Raw genomic sequence first — 14,445 nt, forward strand, 5'->3', positions numbered from 1 at the left:
TTTTAATTTGAAATATGGAATCACCAAACTATTATTATTATTAGCTATATAGTGCAAGGAAGCCTGAGGCTTATGCTGCACTAGCCAAAAAAAAAAAAAAAAAAAAATTTCCCGAGTTACCCTGAGAGAGAGAGAGAGAGAAAGAAAGAGAGTTGCAGTCTTATTCTTAGTTCAGTCTGCAAAGACCTCTGAACAGGGAATTTAAATTGACTACAGCAGCAACCTTAACAAAAATTGTGCTGAGATACAGGTCTGATATCTTCGGGTTTTCAGACTGTAGGATTAATCATATTTACACTTTCTGCTTTAAAGCTAATCTTAGTCATCAGTCAAGTTTACCAGAATGGATTTTTTTTATTGTTGTTTCATTTGTACTTGAGCACATCTAGTAGGAGTAACCTATTTCTTCATTATGTATAATGTTATATATACAGTTTTTGTCCTTCAGGTTTGTTTATCTGGTTGCAGATGTAGTTGGTTTCTACAACTTTAGCCAAGTAAACAAACCTGAGAGAAGCTGACTTAGCCCTGATTGAAATGAATCCAGAAAAATTCTCCCTTTTATTGGCATTGAATTTGAACTGGTTTTTTTTTTATAATGGGTAGCAAGTAACAAACTTATTGCTCCTACTTTGTTTAATTGCCTTTGTTTAAAACATGTATGAAAATTTTTAAAATTATATTGATTAAAATGTGCTGTCTAATTGTTCTGCATTTTTTAATTTTTATTTCAGATTCATTTCTTTCGTGACATTCATGCCTTAGTGGTTGATGTAGAAGACACTTCATTCTCATATAATTATAACAACAATTCATAAAGTCTTCATCATATTTAAAAAAAACAAAAAAACTTATTAGTAATAAAGTTATGTTTTTGATATCATGGCATCTTTACCTTCCAAGGTAGAGTTAGCTGAAGAATTTTCTTCAGAGTCATGCAGTGAGTCATTACCAAATGTCTTACAGAAAAGTGCAAAGGAGTCCTATATATTGTTATCGGCTTCTCCTTCTTCTGGACTTATTAAAGAAACCACACATCCATCTTTTACAAATATTGGTACTACTTTTACTGGTACCACAACCACTGGGGATTTCTGGTCTAATACTCTTCCTCCAGTTCCTGGCCTTGCAAAGGCAGACACATTTTCATTTTTGAAGGAATTTCAGAAAGTTAAAGAGAACACAGCAAAACAAGAGGCAAGTGATAAACAGTCTTCTGAATTAACCAGGAATAAACTGAAACGATCCCAGACATGTTTGTCTGTTAGACACCATCGTAATTTTCTTCGAAAGACTGATGACAATTTTTTTAGGAAATTGCGAAGTCATGCATATTCGAGTAACAGAGTCTCCAGTAGTAATGAAGAAAAAAAAGGTAATTGCAATTTTTTTAAATATTTTATTTTAATCAGTTTTTCTAAAAAACTTCAAAAAAATTTCTTTCATAAACTTCTCTATATCAGAAATTTTTAATAACAAAACAAGAATAAAATAACAAGGGTGAAAAGCATTCTTTATTATTATTATTTTTTTTTTTTCCCTCTCTTACTGTTGACCATGTTAAACACTACCTTTTATAGGGTTGATAGGCTGTACCAGGCTGTAGCTTTTATGCTAGTTGGCTCTGTGGAATGAGTTTCTTCATGAAATTTTCAAAACTTTGTTGATAAATTATATTAAATAATAATTTATTCTTGTTTTGACTTGGTTGCCTAATATTAGAGTGAAATTATTTCAAAAATCAAATCAGAAGTTTAAAAAAAAAATTGAAAAAAATTGTAGAAAAGTCATTGTTACATTGTTTTGTTAATAAATGTACAAGATAATACCATCTTGTACAATTATTTTTATATCACATGATTCAATTTCGTCAATTTCTCTGGATTTGAATTTGAGAGAATTGTAATTTGTGATCTCTTCTTCTTTTGATTTTAAAATGTATTTTCATACTGCCAGCTATTATAAACTGTCTGTATAATTACTTAGAAATACAGATAAGAGATGACAACATTTATTAGAAGATATTTGTAATGTATTTTGAAATGTTATTTGAAACAACCTTTAAAAATATATTATGTATTCCTCACGGCCCACATGAAAATTATATACCTATGTATATGCATACATATTCTGAAAAATGTTAATAAAAATATAGTAAATGAAGAAATATCTTTTTTTATTAAGGATTTAAAAGGTCAACAAAAATATTTTATAAGTCAGTATTTTACAAGGTCAACAAAAATATTTTATATTTTAAATATTTTAAGAGAGAGAGAGAGAGAGAGAGAGAGAGAGAGAGAGATTCATTAGTTCAGTTATTTTTGATGTTATTTTAAATCTCTGTGGATGTAATTAGAATTTACTTTGCAAATTTTAACAGGCAGAGATTAATGTGACAACATAATACCTTTAGTTGTACATCTCAGAAACGTTATCTTTGCATCATTTTAAAATGATTTTAGCCATTTTAGAGAATTGTTTTTTTTTTTTTTTTTATAAAACACCAGTTTTAAGGTCATTTCATTTGGTTTTCAGTTGTTTTTAAATTAGATAGATAGAATTCCATTTATTTTTTCACAAATTTCATAATATTACATAGGTTAAATAAAAATGTGGAAATAAAAAATATAGGTTAGTTAACCTATATTTTTATTTTTAGGGTGTTTTGGGTGTAAAATCTTTAAAGTGCTGTTTTGGACTAAAAATTTAGACACAATAAATAATTATATTAATTCCATAGAGCTATCAGCTATTGGTCAAGAAGCTAGTGAAACTGTCTTAAGGCAATTAGGAGAAATAATTTTTTTGGAAAACAAGACTTGTTTCTAAAGATAATTTTTGATGATATTACCCATTATAGTGTCAGAATTGAGAATAACTTTTTAAAGTTTTCCATTTTCAATTCTTTCTTTTTATTTATTCCAAAAACCTAGTTGGGAATTCTGCACTCTGTACTCTTGCAGTGACTTTAAAAATGTGCAAAATGGGTTGAAAAGGGTAAATTTTTCATTTAGCCCAGAGCTTCTGAAGCACTTTTAACAAAAGATGAACAAATTTATCCCACTAATCCAGGTACAAACTGTTTTTTGTTTATATTTATTATATTATTTCTTTGAGATTAAATGTATTAATATATATATTAATTTATAAAAGTATGTATATTCACTGCTAAATTTTAGGTCAGATCTATTTATTTGCACTTGTTTTGGAACTTGGATTTGGGGACATGAAATTTATGAAAAATTTTAATCTGCTCAGGGTATAAAATTTTGGAAACCTCTGGTACAGCCTATCAACCAAATACCGAAGCTTTCGGAGACTGCTGTCTCCGAAAGCTTCGGTATTTCAGCAAAATTTTAATGATTTTAGTATTGTTTTTAATTGTTATATCGTAATTTATTTTATTTTATTGCAATAGTTTAGTCTCCCAATATTGTATCATAGTATTTTATTTTTGTATTTTATTCTATTTTATAGTAAAATTTTTAATCGCTTGGCTGGTGTTTGAATGTAATTATTGCAGTATGGAATTTCCCAGCCCCATAGGCCTGTTTGAAGATACAAGTAGTCAGTGTTGAGTGGTACTGACAAATAATGAAAGGAAGAGACAAAAAAGCCTAAAAGCAACCTAACACAGAGACAATGAAGGCTAATTTTAGGAATGATATATCTCTTAAACATATAACTTTAATTCCTACCCATTTTTTGGTCCTTAACACTACCCTAAAATAACTTGTGGTATTATGGAAAAATGAAAGGAAGATTTTTATTTGTCATATATTTATTGAATAAAGGAACTCATTAGCAAAGGTACATGATGCAAGAAAGCAAGCTTATATAGCATCAGCCAAAAAAAAAAAAAAAAAAAAAAAACCCTCATTTCACCCATCCAAATGTTTGTCAAGTTTTGCCTTGAATCTATTTAAGCTATCAACTTTCTACAATGGCAGATGGAAGTTTGTTCCAGCAATCAACCACCCACTCCTCAATTTGAATTTGTGCCCTCTCAGGCGATTATTCTGAGCAAGAGGAAGAATCCCATCCGCATTGAGCATGCTCAAACCATTCAAGACTTTATACACCTCAATCAGATCACCTCGCAGGTGCCTAGTCTCCAGACACTGTAATTTTCAAAACTTAAATCATAGTTTGTGAATAGAACCTTTGTTCTATTCACTAATCTTGTTGCCCTTCTCTGTACTCATTCCAACAGCTCTACATCCTTCTTAAAATGAGGCCTCCAGACCTGAATACAGTACTCAAGGTGTGCCCTGACCATGGCCTTATACAAGGGGATAATCACCTCCTTATCCCTGCTAGAAAATTCCTGTATATCATTGACAAGACACCATCAGCTACTCTTGCAGCCCGTCTGCACTGCTCAGAAAACTTCATATCTGCCTGCACAATTACTCCCAGGTCCTTTTCATTCTCTACCACTGTCACTGTGGTACCACAGAGTTGATACGTTACTCTGGGATTACTGCTTCCCATATGTAGTACTTTACATTTGTCAATGTTAAACTTCATTTGCCACATCTCAGCCCATCTGCTCAGCTTTTCTAGATCCTGTTGCAGCAGTGTACTGTCATTAGTGTCATTAACAACCCTGCCAACCTTCATATCGTCTGTAAACTTGGACATTAACCCTGATATGCCATAATCAATATCATTTATAAATACAGAGAACAACAATGGACTCAACACTGAACCCTGAGGGATTCACTAATAACATTAGTCCATGAAGAGCAATGTCCATTGATTACCACTCTCTCTCTCTTCTCCCACTCAACCATCCCTTTATCAATAGCAGCAATTTGCCTCCAGTGCCACACTGCTCCAATATGTGCAGCAGTCTTCCATGTGCAACAGTATCAAATGCTTTTCTAAGATCCAGATATATGATATCAAAGTTATTCTTTGCATTCAGTTCCTTTGTGACTACATCATAGTATCCAATCAAATTAGTCAGACAAGACTTCCCCTTAACAAACCCATGCTGTGTCCGATCTATAACTGAAGTCTTGTCTAGATGATCCTGCAATGCTTCTTTAACCAGTGCCTCCATTAATTTCCCTGGAGCAGAAGTTAAACTAACAGATCTGTAATTATCTAGGGCTCCCTTTGATCCTCCTTTGTGGATTAGGGTCACATTTGCACATCTCCAGTCAATGGGTACCTCTCCTGAGTCCAGGGAAGCTCTCAAAAGTATGGTTAAGGGTTTGCTTACTTCCTTTGCCGCCTCCTTTAATATAACTGGATAGATTCCATCCACCCTGGGTGCCTTTCTTGTGTTTATCTTCAACAACTTCTCCTCCACTTTACTCTCAGTTATTACAAGATTATCTTGCTTACTGCCAGAGTTGAATACACTTCTGGCATTCCCCTCCCTGAATGTCGATCGAAAATATTCATTTAGTTTGTTAGCTACTTGAGCAGGATCATCAACAGTTGAACCATCGATATCAAGTGGACCAATCTGATTCATCCCCTTCCTTCTAGAGTTTACATAAGTAAAGAACTCTTTGCTGTTTTTCTTTGCATCCTTTGCCAAATATTTCTCGTAATCTGCCTTCGCCTGCCTAACCTCCTTTGTAACTTGGTTACAGACCAGCTTATATCTATCGTAGGCTTCTGTAACACATGTTAATTTATATGTATCCCATGCAGTTTTTACAGCTCCACCAAATAGAGAAAGTTTTTATGGCTCCCGCAAATAGAGAAGTTTTTGCTTTTTTATTGACTTAAATTGGCAGATTAATTTATTTTTTAGAGTTGCTTTATATTCCTAGTAACAATACTTTAGTTTAAATTGAATTTAGATAGAGATTTTGTAGGTATTACTTAGTATTCGTAAGGGTATCAAATCGATGTGTGGACATGTTTTGCAGCTCCCGCGAACGAAAAGTTTTTAATTATACTTAGCCGCTTTATTTACTTAATTGTTAGATTAAATTATTTTCTATAAGTAGCTTATAGACCTAGGCAAGCTCCGTGGTTTATTTTGAATTTAGATAGCGCGATTTGGAAAGTAAATAATACCTTGTGTCCGTAGATTAACCATTCGTAACTTGCCGCCATTGTTATATGATACAATGTGTGCTAGCGTAAGGTTTAGCGGAAAACTAGATAACGTAAGGTTTAACGGAAAACTAGATAACGTAAGGTTTAACGGAAAACTAGATAGCAAGTATGATAGTATCAATTAATCAATAAAATTTATTAATCTTATTAAATTTCATTGTCAATTGATTTGTACTTTTTTAACTAAATAAATATAGCGACCTAGTTATTACAAACGTAACCTCAAAAATTAATACATATAAGTTGACAGGGGATAAGAAAGTCATATAACGTAACTCAGAGATAATATTCGATACTGAAATACACTATATATATGTGTTATAACTTCGTTGTGATATAGGTTTAGCATTATATTTTGTATTGGAATTTTATTAAACTTGAATAGAAATCATGACTCAGACCAGAGCAGCAAAGCAAAATTCTCAAACTAGTGGAAGTGCTGTGGCTCAGGGGAGAACTGAGGGGGGCAGTTGCCCTCTGAATCACAGTCTATTGAAATGCACTGCTTGTTTGATGTTTGTGGGGCAATCAGGAATGGGACATTATATTACCAAGAGGAATGTCTTTGTGTGTGTGTGTGTGTGTGTGTGTGATGTAAGGAGTGCGATGAAATCAGGAGGTAACTCGGCATTGTTATGGGCTTATATGAGAGCTTGAAGGATAGGGTGGATGCCCTCGAAGGATTTAAATTGAGGGGACCATCAAGCTCTCAGCTGCCCACATCAATGCCAGAGCTTGCACTTGAACATCACGCAACACAGCGGCAACCACCAAGGCAGAATGCTCTGGTCCCAAAGGAACTAGTTGTTGTAGGTGGCTCTATTGTCAGGGAAACGGGGAACATATTGTGCAAAAAGGATTGATGGAACAGGACCAGGGTATGTCTGCCAGGGGCAAAGGTTGATGATGTTGTAGGGCAGATATCATCCTTTAAAGGCACAATGGGTGATACTGTTGTACACGTTGGCACTAATGATATTAAGAGTAGGAGACCGGCATAATTACTTAACAAGTACAAGACAATGCTGAAAAAAAGCTGTGAGTTAGGGTTGAATTTCAAAGTGTCTGCAATTCTGCCCAGACACGATAGGAGGGAATATATGATGAGAGCCTTATCGATCAATTCGGCCCTGGAGAGATTGTGCAAGGCTCAAGGGGTAGAATTTTAAGGGTACAGAAAGGGTGCAAGAATATTTGCTAATGCTATCGAGGCAGAGTTAGGTGGTTCAGAAAACTGCTAGCATGGGAGGATACATGGACTAATAGATAAACAATGGCTGCTGGCAGAGGTAAAAGTAATTCTTGCACTACTTCTATTGAAATGCAATTGAGCAGCAGCCTGGAAGGCAAGGCGATGGGAATTTCGATGGGACTGCTGGGAGTCATAGTGGAACAAGTAAATACATGGGCTGTGTTTAGGGTAACTAAGAGTAGAAACAGGTGCATGTATACTTGCATGTACACCAGTGCTAGGACTATAGTGAATAAATTCGATGAGCTTGAAGTGCTAGTCAAGACATCAAAGGCAGATATTGTTGGGATATCAGAGACATGGTGTCACACAGACATAAGTAGTGCAGAACTGGAATTTGGGGAGTACAATATACACAGAAAGGATAGACAGGATAGGAAGGGAGGAGGGGTTATGCTGTTAGTTAAGAAACACATAAAATCTAAGGAAGTGCATTCAATTGATGTGGGTGGACAATGCAATGTTGAGTCTGTTTGGTGTGACATAAGCACTGGGAAAGGAAAAATGAGAGTAAGTGTGTGTTAATGAATCTGATGAGTATAATGAGCAATTGTGCAGAGAAATAGTGTGCCAGTAAATCAGAGGGGGATTTTAATTTCCCGGATATTGACTGGAATTTGTGGTTGATTACTCACACACTAGCATGCTTTTGTGGATTTATTGGATGACTGTTTTCTACAGAAGCATGTTCAGGAGGCAACTAGAGGGAGTAATACTCTTGATCTGAATATCAGTAGTGATTCTTCATGCATCAAGAAACCGCAGATAAAGGAACCACTAGGTAGCAGTGATCACAGTATGCTGAAGTGGGATTTACTCAAAGAGGTAAATACCATCAGGGGTAAAGTGAAGGGTTTTTGCTCTCGTAAAGCTGACTATGGCGGTCTGAGACAGTATTTAAATCCTATACAGTGGAACCAAATGATGATGTTACCAACAGCAAATTCATTTTATAATGTGGAAAAAAATTTGTTATATTTTTGACACAACTTTACTTGGTGCTCTTAAAGGGAAAATGGTTTTGCATTTCTGGCCAGTACTTATACCTTTATATGACCCCTTTATGATAGGACTGAACTGTTATCCTCCCTTTCTGTATTCTGTTCTACTTGAATTGCTCCATGTTTCTCATAATTTACCTGTTGTTATGACCATATTGACGTAGATAGACAAAATGGTCTATCTACGTCAATATGGTCTGATCAGACACACTGATAAGATCTTGAGGGCAACCATCTGTTTGGAGTTGGTTCATTATCCTTGACCTTAGAATTATTAACAAGTATAATTGAATTTATTCCAACAGTATTGAGATTATATGCATGTTGTGGTATATACATATACAACAGACTCTCGATTTGCCAGGATCAGATTAACCGGGACACTTAGACTCCAAATTAAAAAAAAAAAAAAAAATCAACAAGAAATCATAAAATTTAAGTAATGGCCAGAATAGGTATAAACAGATGTTTTGCAAATTGTAAATAAGCGACAAGAAGCGGCATTATAAGTCATCATTGGGAGATTAGTGAGTCTTCACATCCGCCGCTCAAAAAAAAGAGAGACCAAATGCTTAGTTTGTTTTAGTGCATCGCGTCGATTTCCATTGCACTGCAAAAGGACAAATTTTGTTTTGTTATTTATGTCAGGGATGTCGGATTTTTTTTTATAGTAACTATTTTTTTTTGTTATTATTTATTTATTTTTTTTTTTTTGTTTATAAATCACGAAAATGATGGGCAAATGCAAGAGTTGTGCTTTCAATAAAACAAAAACTTGAAATTATTCATATTATTATGAAATTATTCATATGCGACATTTTAAAAAATAAAGGGAAGCTGTTAGATTTCAAATTGACATTTGTAAAAAATAAAGGGAAGCTATTAGATTTAAAATTGACATTTGTAAAAAATAAAGGGAAGCATGATATTGGACATGCGGATAGTGCATGGTAAGTTTTTTATCTATCACCATACTTTTTACGTAGGTTGCTGAACATTTTTCGATACAGTAAGCCCCCGACTGACGTAGCTTCGGACTTACATTACATTATTTATATATTTTTTTATATGACTGAAGATTTCAGTGAAGGGGACATGTATTTCACCATAATAATGTAAAAACTCACAGAATTCCAGCTATCGGTATTATGGCAAATGCCATAGGATTGAGTTTACTACCCGTTTATAATAGATTGCACTAACAGAAAAGCCCAATAACCCAGAAAGTGCAAATTGTTTTTATTGTTTTATGGCAGTGACCTCCAGAAATGAGCTTTAGCAAAATGTGAGCTGGCGTGGAATGATATTAGTGAGTTTTCGCCTTAACCCTGTGAAGTTCTTTTCAGAAAATTTAATTTTGACTGTTATCATGGTGCTGACTAAGAGAATAAGTGATAGCGGTACTAGTAAATCTATCAAGAAAAGGAAAGCGATCGAGTTGGATCAGAAAATTAAAATAATAAGGATGTTTGAAAATGGCCAAACATCAACAAGTATCGCGCAGAATCCAGATTTGTCAGTGGCACCGGTGAACACAATAAAAGAAAAAGACAATACAAGAAGCGGTCGGCACCAATGAAGTCAACTATAATAACCAGGGCTACGAAATACATGTCAGTTTTTACAGTACAATAACATGCGTTTGTTCTTCCTTTTATGTTTTTTTTCTTTTGTGATCCTCCGGCTACTTCACCGCTGTACACAGATAAAAGTTTTTAATTTAACTAATTAAAAATATATAACTATTTTTCTTCATTCTTCTAAGGATATTACGTAGTTTTTGTAATTTTGGCATATCAGTCATATAGTAGCAATATTTTATTAGTCATTCCCGAGTTATGTAAAACTCGACTTAAGAAGCCCTGGAACGTATCTCTTATGTATGTCGGAGACACTGTATTTTTGGAATAACCGGGAAATCGATTTGGGATTTTTTTTTTTTTTTTTTTTTTTTTCAATCTATCCTGGAAAATCGAGAGTCTACTGTATATGTAATATATATATATATATATAGGGTGTTCCACTTAAAACTGGCTCGCCCCATACTGGTGTGATATTAATTTTTGAACAACTCCCACTCGAAGTTGTTCAAAGAATGAATTTTAGCCAAATGATTTCAGTTTGTGTTGTTCAACATACAGTTGCCATTTGGCACTCGTAAGTGATAGGTGTGTGAGAGTATTGTCAAGAATGCCATATTCTGTGCAAGAAAGGATTTGTATAATGGAAGCCTGTGTATGTACTGGCTCTTTTAAGGAAACACAGGAATTGTTTTATAAGAAATTTCCTGTTGCTACCATCCCAGCTAAGAGTAGTACTATTCAATGCTTACTTGCAAAATGGCGGACAATATGTACCGAGAAATTGTCTACCCTCTGTTAGAACTCCAGAGGTGGTATTGAACATTCAATACCGCCTCTGGAGTCCTAACAGAAAATCTCTCAGGAAATTGTTGCAATAAACTGGAGTGAAACCAGCTTCTTGTTTTCGTGTACTTCATTACCTGAAATTGAAATCCTATCTCGTGATGTGTGTCCAAGAATTATTCAGATGTTTTCCTGTACCACCTGGTACAGGAAAACATCTGAATTATTGTGAGTGGCTCCTTAACAAGATTGCAGACAGTGAACTCAACCCACTGCTTTATTTGATGGGTGATGAGGCATGGTTCCATCTTTCTGGTCATGTGAATTCTCATAACACTCGATACTGGTGTTCCAAAAATCTTAACAGCTTACATCAGAAACTGCTTCACAACCAGAAAATTGGAGTATGGTGTGTGGTTTCTGGTAATCGAATTGTCAGTCCAATATTTTTTTGACACTACAGTGAACACAGCAGTTTATCTTCAGATTTTTGAGAACTTCTACACTCAGTTAACAGAACACAAGCGTGAAAACTGTTACTTTCAACAGGATGATGCCACATGTCACACATCTCTTGAATCACTTGCCCGTGTTCATGACAGTTTCACAGAGGAACGCACAGTTGGCAAAGGGTTGTGGCCACCACATTCTCCAGATTTGTCTTTGTGTGACTTTTACCTGTGGGAATATTTGGATATGCCAATAGTGAAACCTGTGAAAATGCCAAAAAACAATTTGCAAAGAAGATGCTATGTGTCGTTCAGCCTTCTGAATGATTTGAAAAATTTAAAGGGGGCACTTGCCCATCAAAGACGATTCTTTCTCTGGCTGCCTTTGGCGCCTCTGTAGCCAGGTGGGCAGGAGCAGCAGTGCGTAGCACACGCTTCTTGATTAGACCGGGGTTCGAGCCCATGACCACCAAATATGGAGGATGTGGAAAGGTCAGGGAATGACCACCGCATATCCCCAGAGCAATATGGCCTTAGTTGATAATGCTCCTAAAAACCAAATAACAAACAAACAAAAACTGGCTGCCTTTCAACTTCACAAACCAATGATTTAGTCTTTCACGTTTGTGATGTGTCAGGAGTGGTTAACATTTGACTACTGGGAAGATGCCACTGATATTTCTTATGGAATATGTCAGTAATTTTTAACACAAGATCTAGGATGCAATGCATTTCAGCTAAGTTTTATGTTTTGTATCCTCACTGAAGATCACAGAGAGTGGGAAGTTCTTGCATGTCAGAATCTTCATCAATGTAATGCTGCTTATCACTAATTCACACATTACTTCTTCTGTCATTAATATAGACTAATTGTGAGTGTGTGACAATCATCCAGAAACAAAGACTGCACTTTTGTTTTTGAGTTATTGCCACACATTCATGATTAATTACTAGTAATGCTGGAAGATGCAAAGTGTGGATCAGCAGCATCATTCTCACAAGTTCAGAATCTTCATCATTGTGATGATACTGATCCACAATTTGTCCCTTCCCTTATTACTAGTGACTAATTGTGAGTGTGGGGCAATGTCCAGAAACAAAGACTGGGCATTGCCACACTCAAAAACCAAGATAGTTTCTTACGCCTTGGAGTTCTAAAACAAATGTGAAAATCATGCTTATGTTATTTTTTTGACAGTCAAACTGCTATCACCAACTGTGGATGATGGTAGCAGTTTACCATCACACACAGTGAGCGATGAGAGAGAAAACTGGATACCCAGTTGTTAAAAACATTTTGAAATCCATAAGATGGAGTTTGTTTATGACAAACATGATGATCAAAAGCCTTAGAAATGTCATGAGCAGCTGTTTGAGTTTCATCAAACTTTTTGATAAATTTTTCTAAAGTTGCGTAACATAAGCCAGTATATCACCAGTGGATCAAAATTGACAGAATTCATATCGACAATCAGTTGTCAGATGAAAGGTTTAAACAGTTTAAACAAATGGTTGTTGATGAATTTTATTATTACTTTGGAAAGATTAGAGATAAGTGCAATTGGATGATAATTGGAAGGGAGAGATATGTCAACTCCTTTTTTAGTAACTAACTATATATGAGCAAATTTTGAAGCAGAAAGAAAACCCCAGTGGAATAAGATAGCATAGAGAGGTGACACAAAAAAAGAAGCCCAGGTTTTGAAAACAAGTGGAGAAATGTCATCAGGACCTGGAGTTTACTTATCTAGATCGTTCTGTATTCTTGTAACATCCTTCAATCGGAAGTCCGTGGGAGGCGATATGTGGAGTGTATTCTGTACGACAGGTGTACCAAGATCGTTGATACTAGAGTTAGAAGAAAAGTAGTTAGTCAGTTCTATCTTTAGTTGAGGGTGCAATAGAACTATCAGGTTATAATAGAGGTGGGAGTACAGAGAGAGAAAAGTTATGCCCAGTAGCTTTGCCAAGAGACCTGAATGCTCAACCATGATTTGGACAAGAAGTGAATTATTTACTCTTAGCCTGCAAAATCGAATTTGGATTGATTAATAACTTTTATAATTATTGACAGTTTTAATGTAGGCAAAAAAGTTGAAAAGATTTGGATACAAGAATAAAGGATTTCAACCCTCCCAAGAATAATTTCAAATATGTGATTTGAACAAACGTTGAGTTGTCTTTATGTAGTAGTCCTTGATCAAATGAAGGATCTTGCTATTAATCCCAGTTTGTTCCAGTTTATATAACAGCCTTTAATGAGAAACTGTATCATAAGCTTTTTCAAAGTAAATAATGTCAAAGTTGTTTCTTGTATCCAACTGTTTTATGGCTTTGTCATAATAATTCACGATTGGTCAGTCATGGTATCCCCTTCACAAACCATTGCTGTGATCCTTAATGGATCGCTGCAATAGTTTCCTATCATTGAAGTCAAACTTGGTGGTCTATAGTTGCCCATCATATCTTTCACACTTTCTATGTGAATTGGGGAGACATCAGCACTTCTCCAATTCGGGGGGGGGGGGGGATCTCCCCATACTAGATTGATGATTTCATTAACATCCTCAATGGGATGACACACTCACATGCAGCCTTTTTTTAGTATAATAGGATGTATAATGTCCACTCTTGGAGCCTTCCTTCATTCAGCTTTGGTAGTTTTTCCTATTATACTCACCTCCAAGGTTGATATATCACTTAAAATACAGCAGTCTAACTCCTTGTCATTGCTCCCTCATGTTCAAATGGTTTCATCTGTAAAGACCATTGCAAGGTATCAACTCATCTTCCATCTCTTTTTATGACTTTTCTAGTTCAATCAAGAAATCAGTGAAATGGAAATTGGTAAAATAACGAGCACTTAAACCTCCAGGGAGTGTAATCTGCCTTTAATTTCTTAAAGAATTGCAAATTATTCTCAGATGTTTCATGTTGCTTCCTATACCATTTCTTCAGTGACCGTAAAGTCAGCAGGACTGGTAAATTATGGTGACTACATAAATTATGGTGACTACATATGGTGAATACATAAAGTCGTTAATTTGATTACACATTTCTTATTTGTTAAGGTTTGGTCTTGAATTAGTTAACAAATAGCTATTAGCAAACATCATTTAAAGATTGAATTTTAACAGTTTTAGACAATTTTACATTACTTATTAATTTAGTTGAGATGAATAATTAAAATTAAATAAACTAGCATTAAGTAAATGGATAACTATGAATACTTACACACTTGTAATGATGTCCTTATGACACCATCAGTCTCACATATCAAAACAGTGGTTTAC

At 34.9% G+C, this 14,445-nt stretch overlaps 1 protein-coding gene across 1 annotated transcript in view; it reads left to right on the forward strand.

Moving 5' to 3' along the window:
- The first annotated feature begins 740 nt into the window (after positions 1–740).
- xmas (RRM_XMAS2 and SAC3_GANP domain-containing protein xmas) overlaps positions 741–14,445 on the forward strand; it is a 311,404-nt gene continuing 297,699 nt past the window's right edge. Inside the window, exon 1 of the mRNA XM_090380957.1 lies at positions 741–1,375. Coding sequence (XP_090237083.1) covers positions 883–1,375 — 493 coding nt within the window. The 5' untranslated portion in view covers positions 741–882. The remainder of the gene's footprint in view (positions 1,376–14,445) is intronic.

Source organism: Mastigoproctus giganteus, chromosome 9 (assembly GCF_048544385.1).
Source record: "Mastigoproctus giganteus isolate SK-2022 chromosome 9, ASM4854438v1, whole genome shotgun sequence".
Lineage (NCBI taxonomy): Eukaryota > Metazoa > Arthropoda > Arachnida > Uropygi > Thelyphonidae > Mastigoproctus > Mastigoproctus giganteus.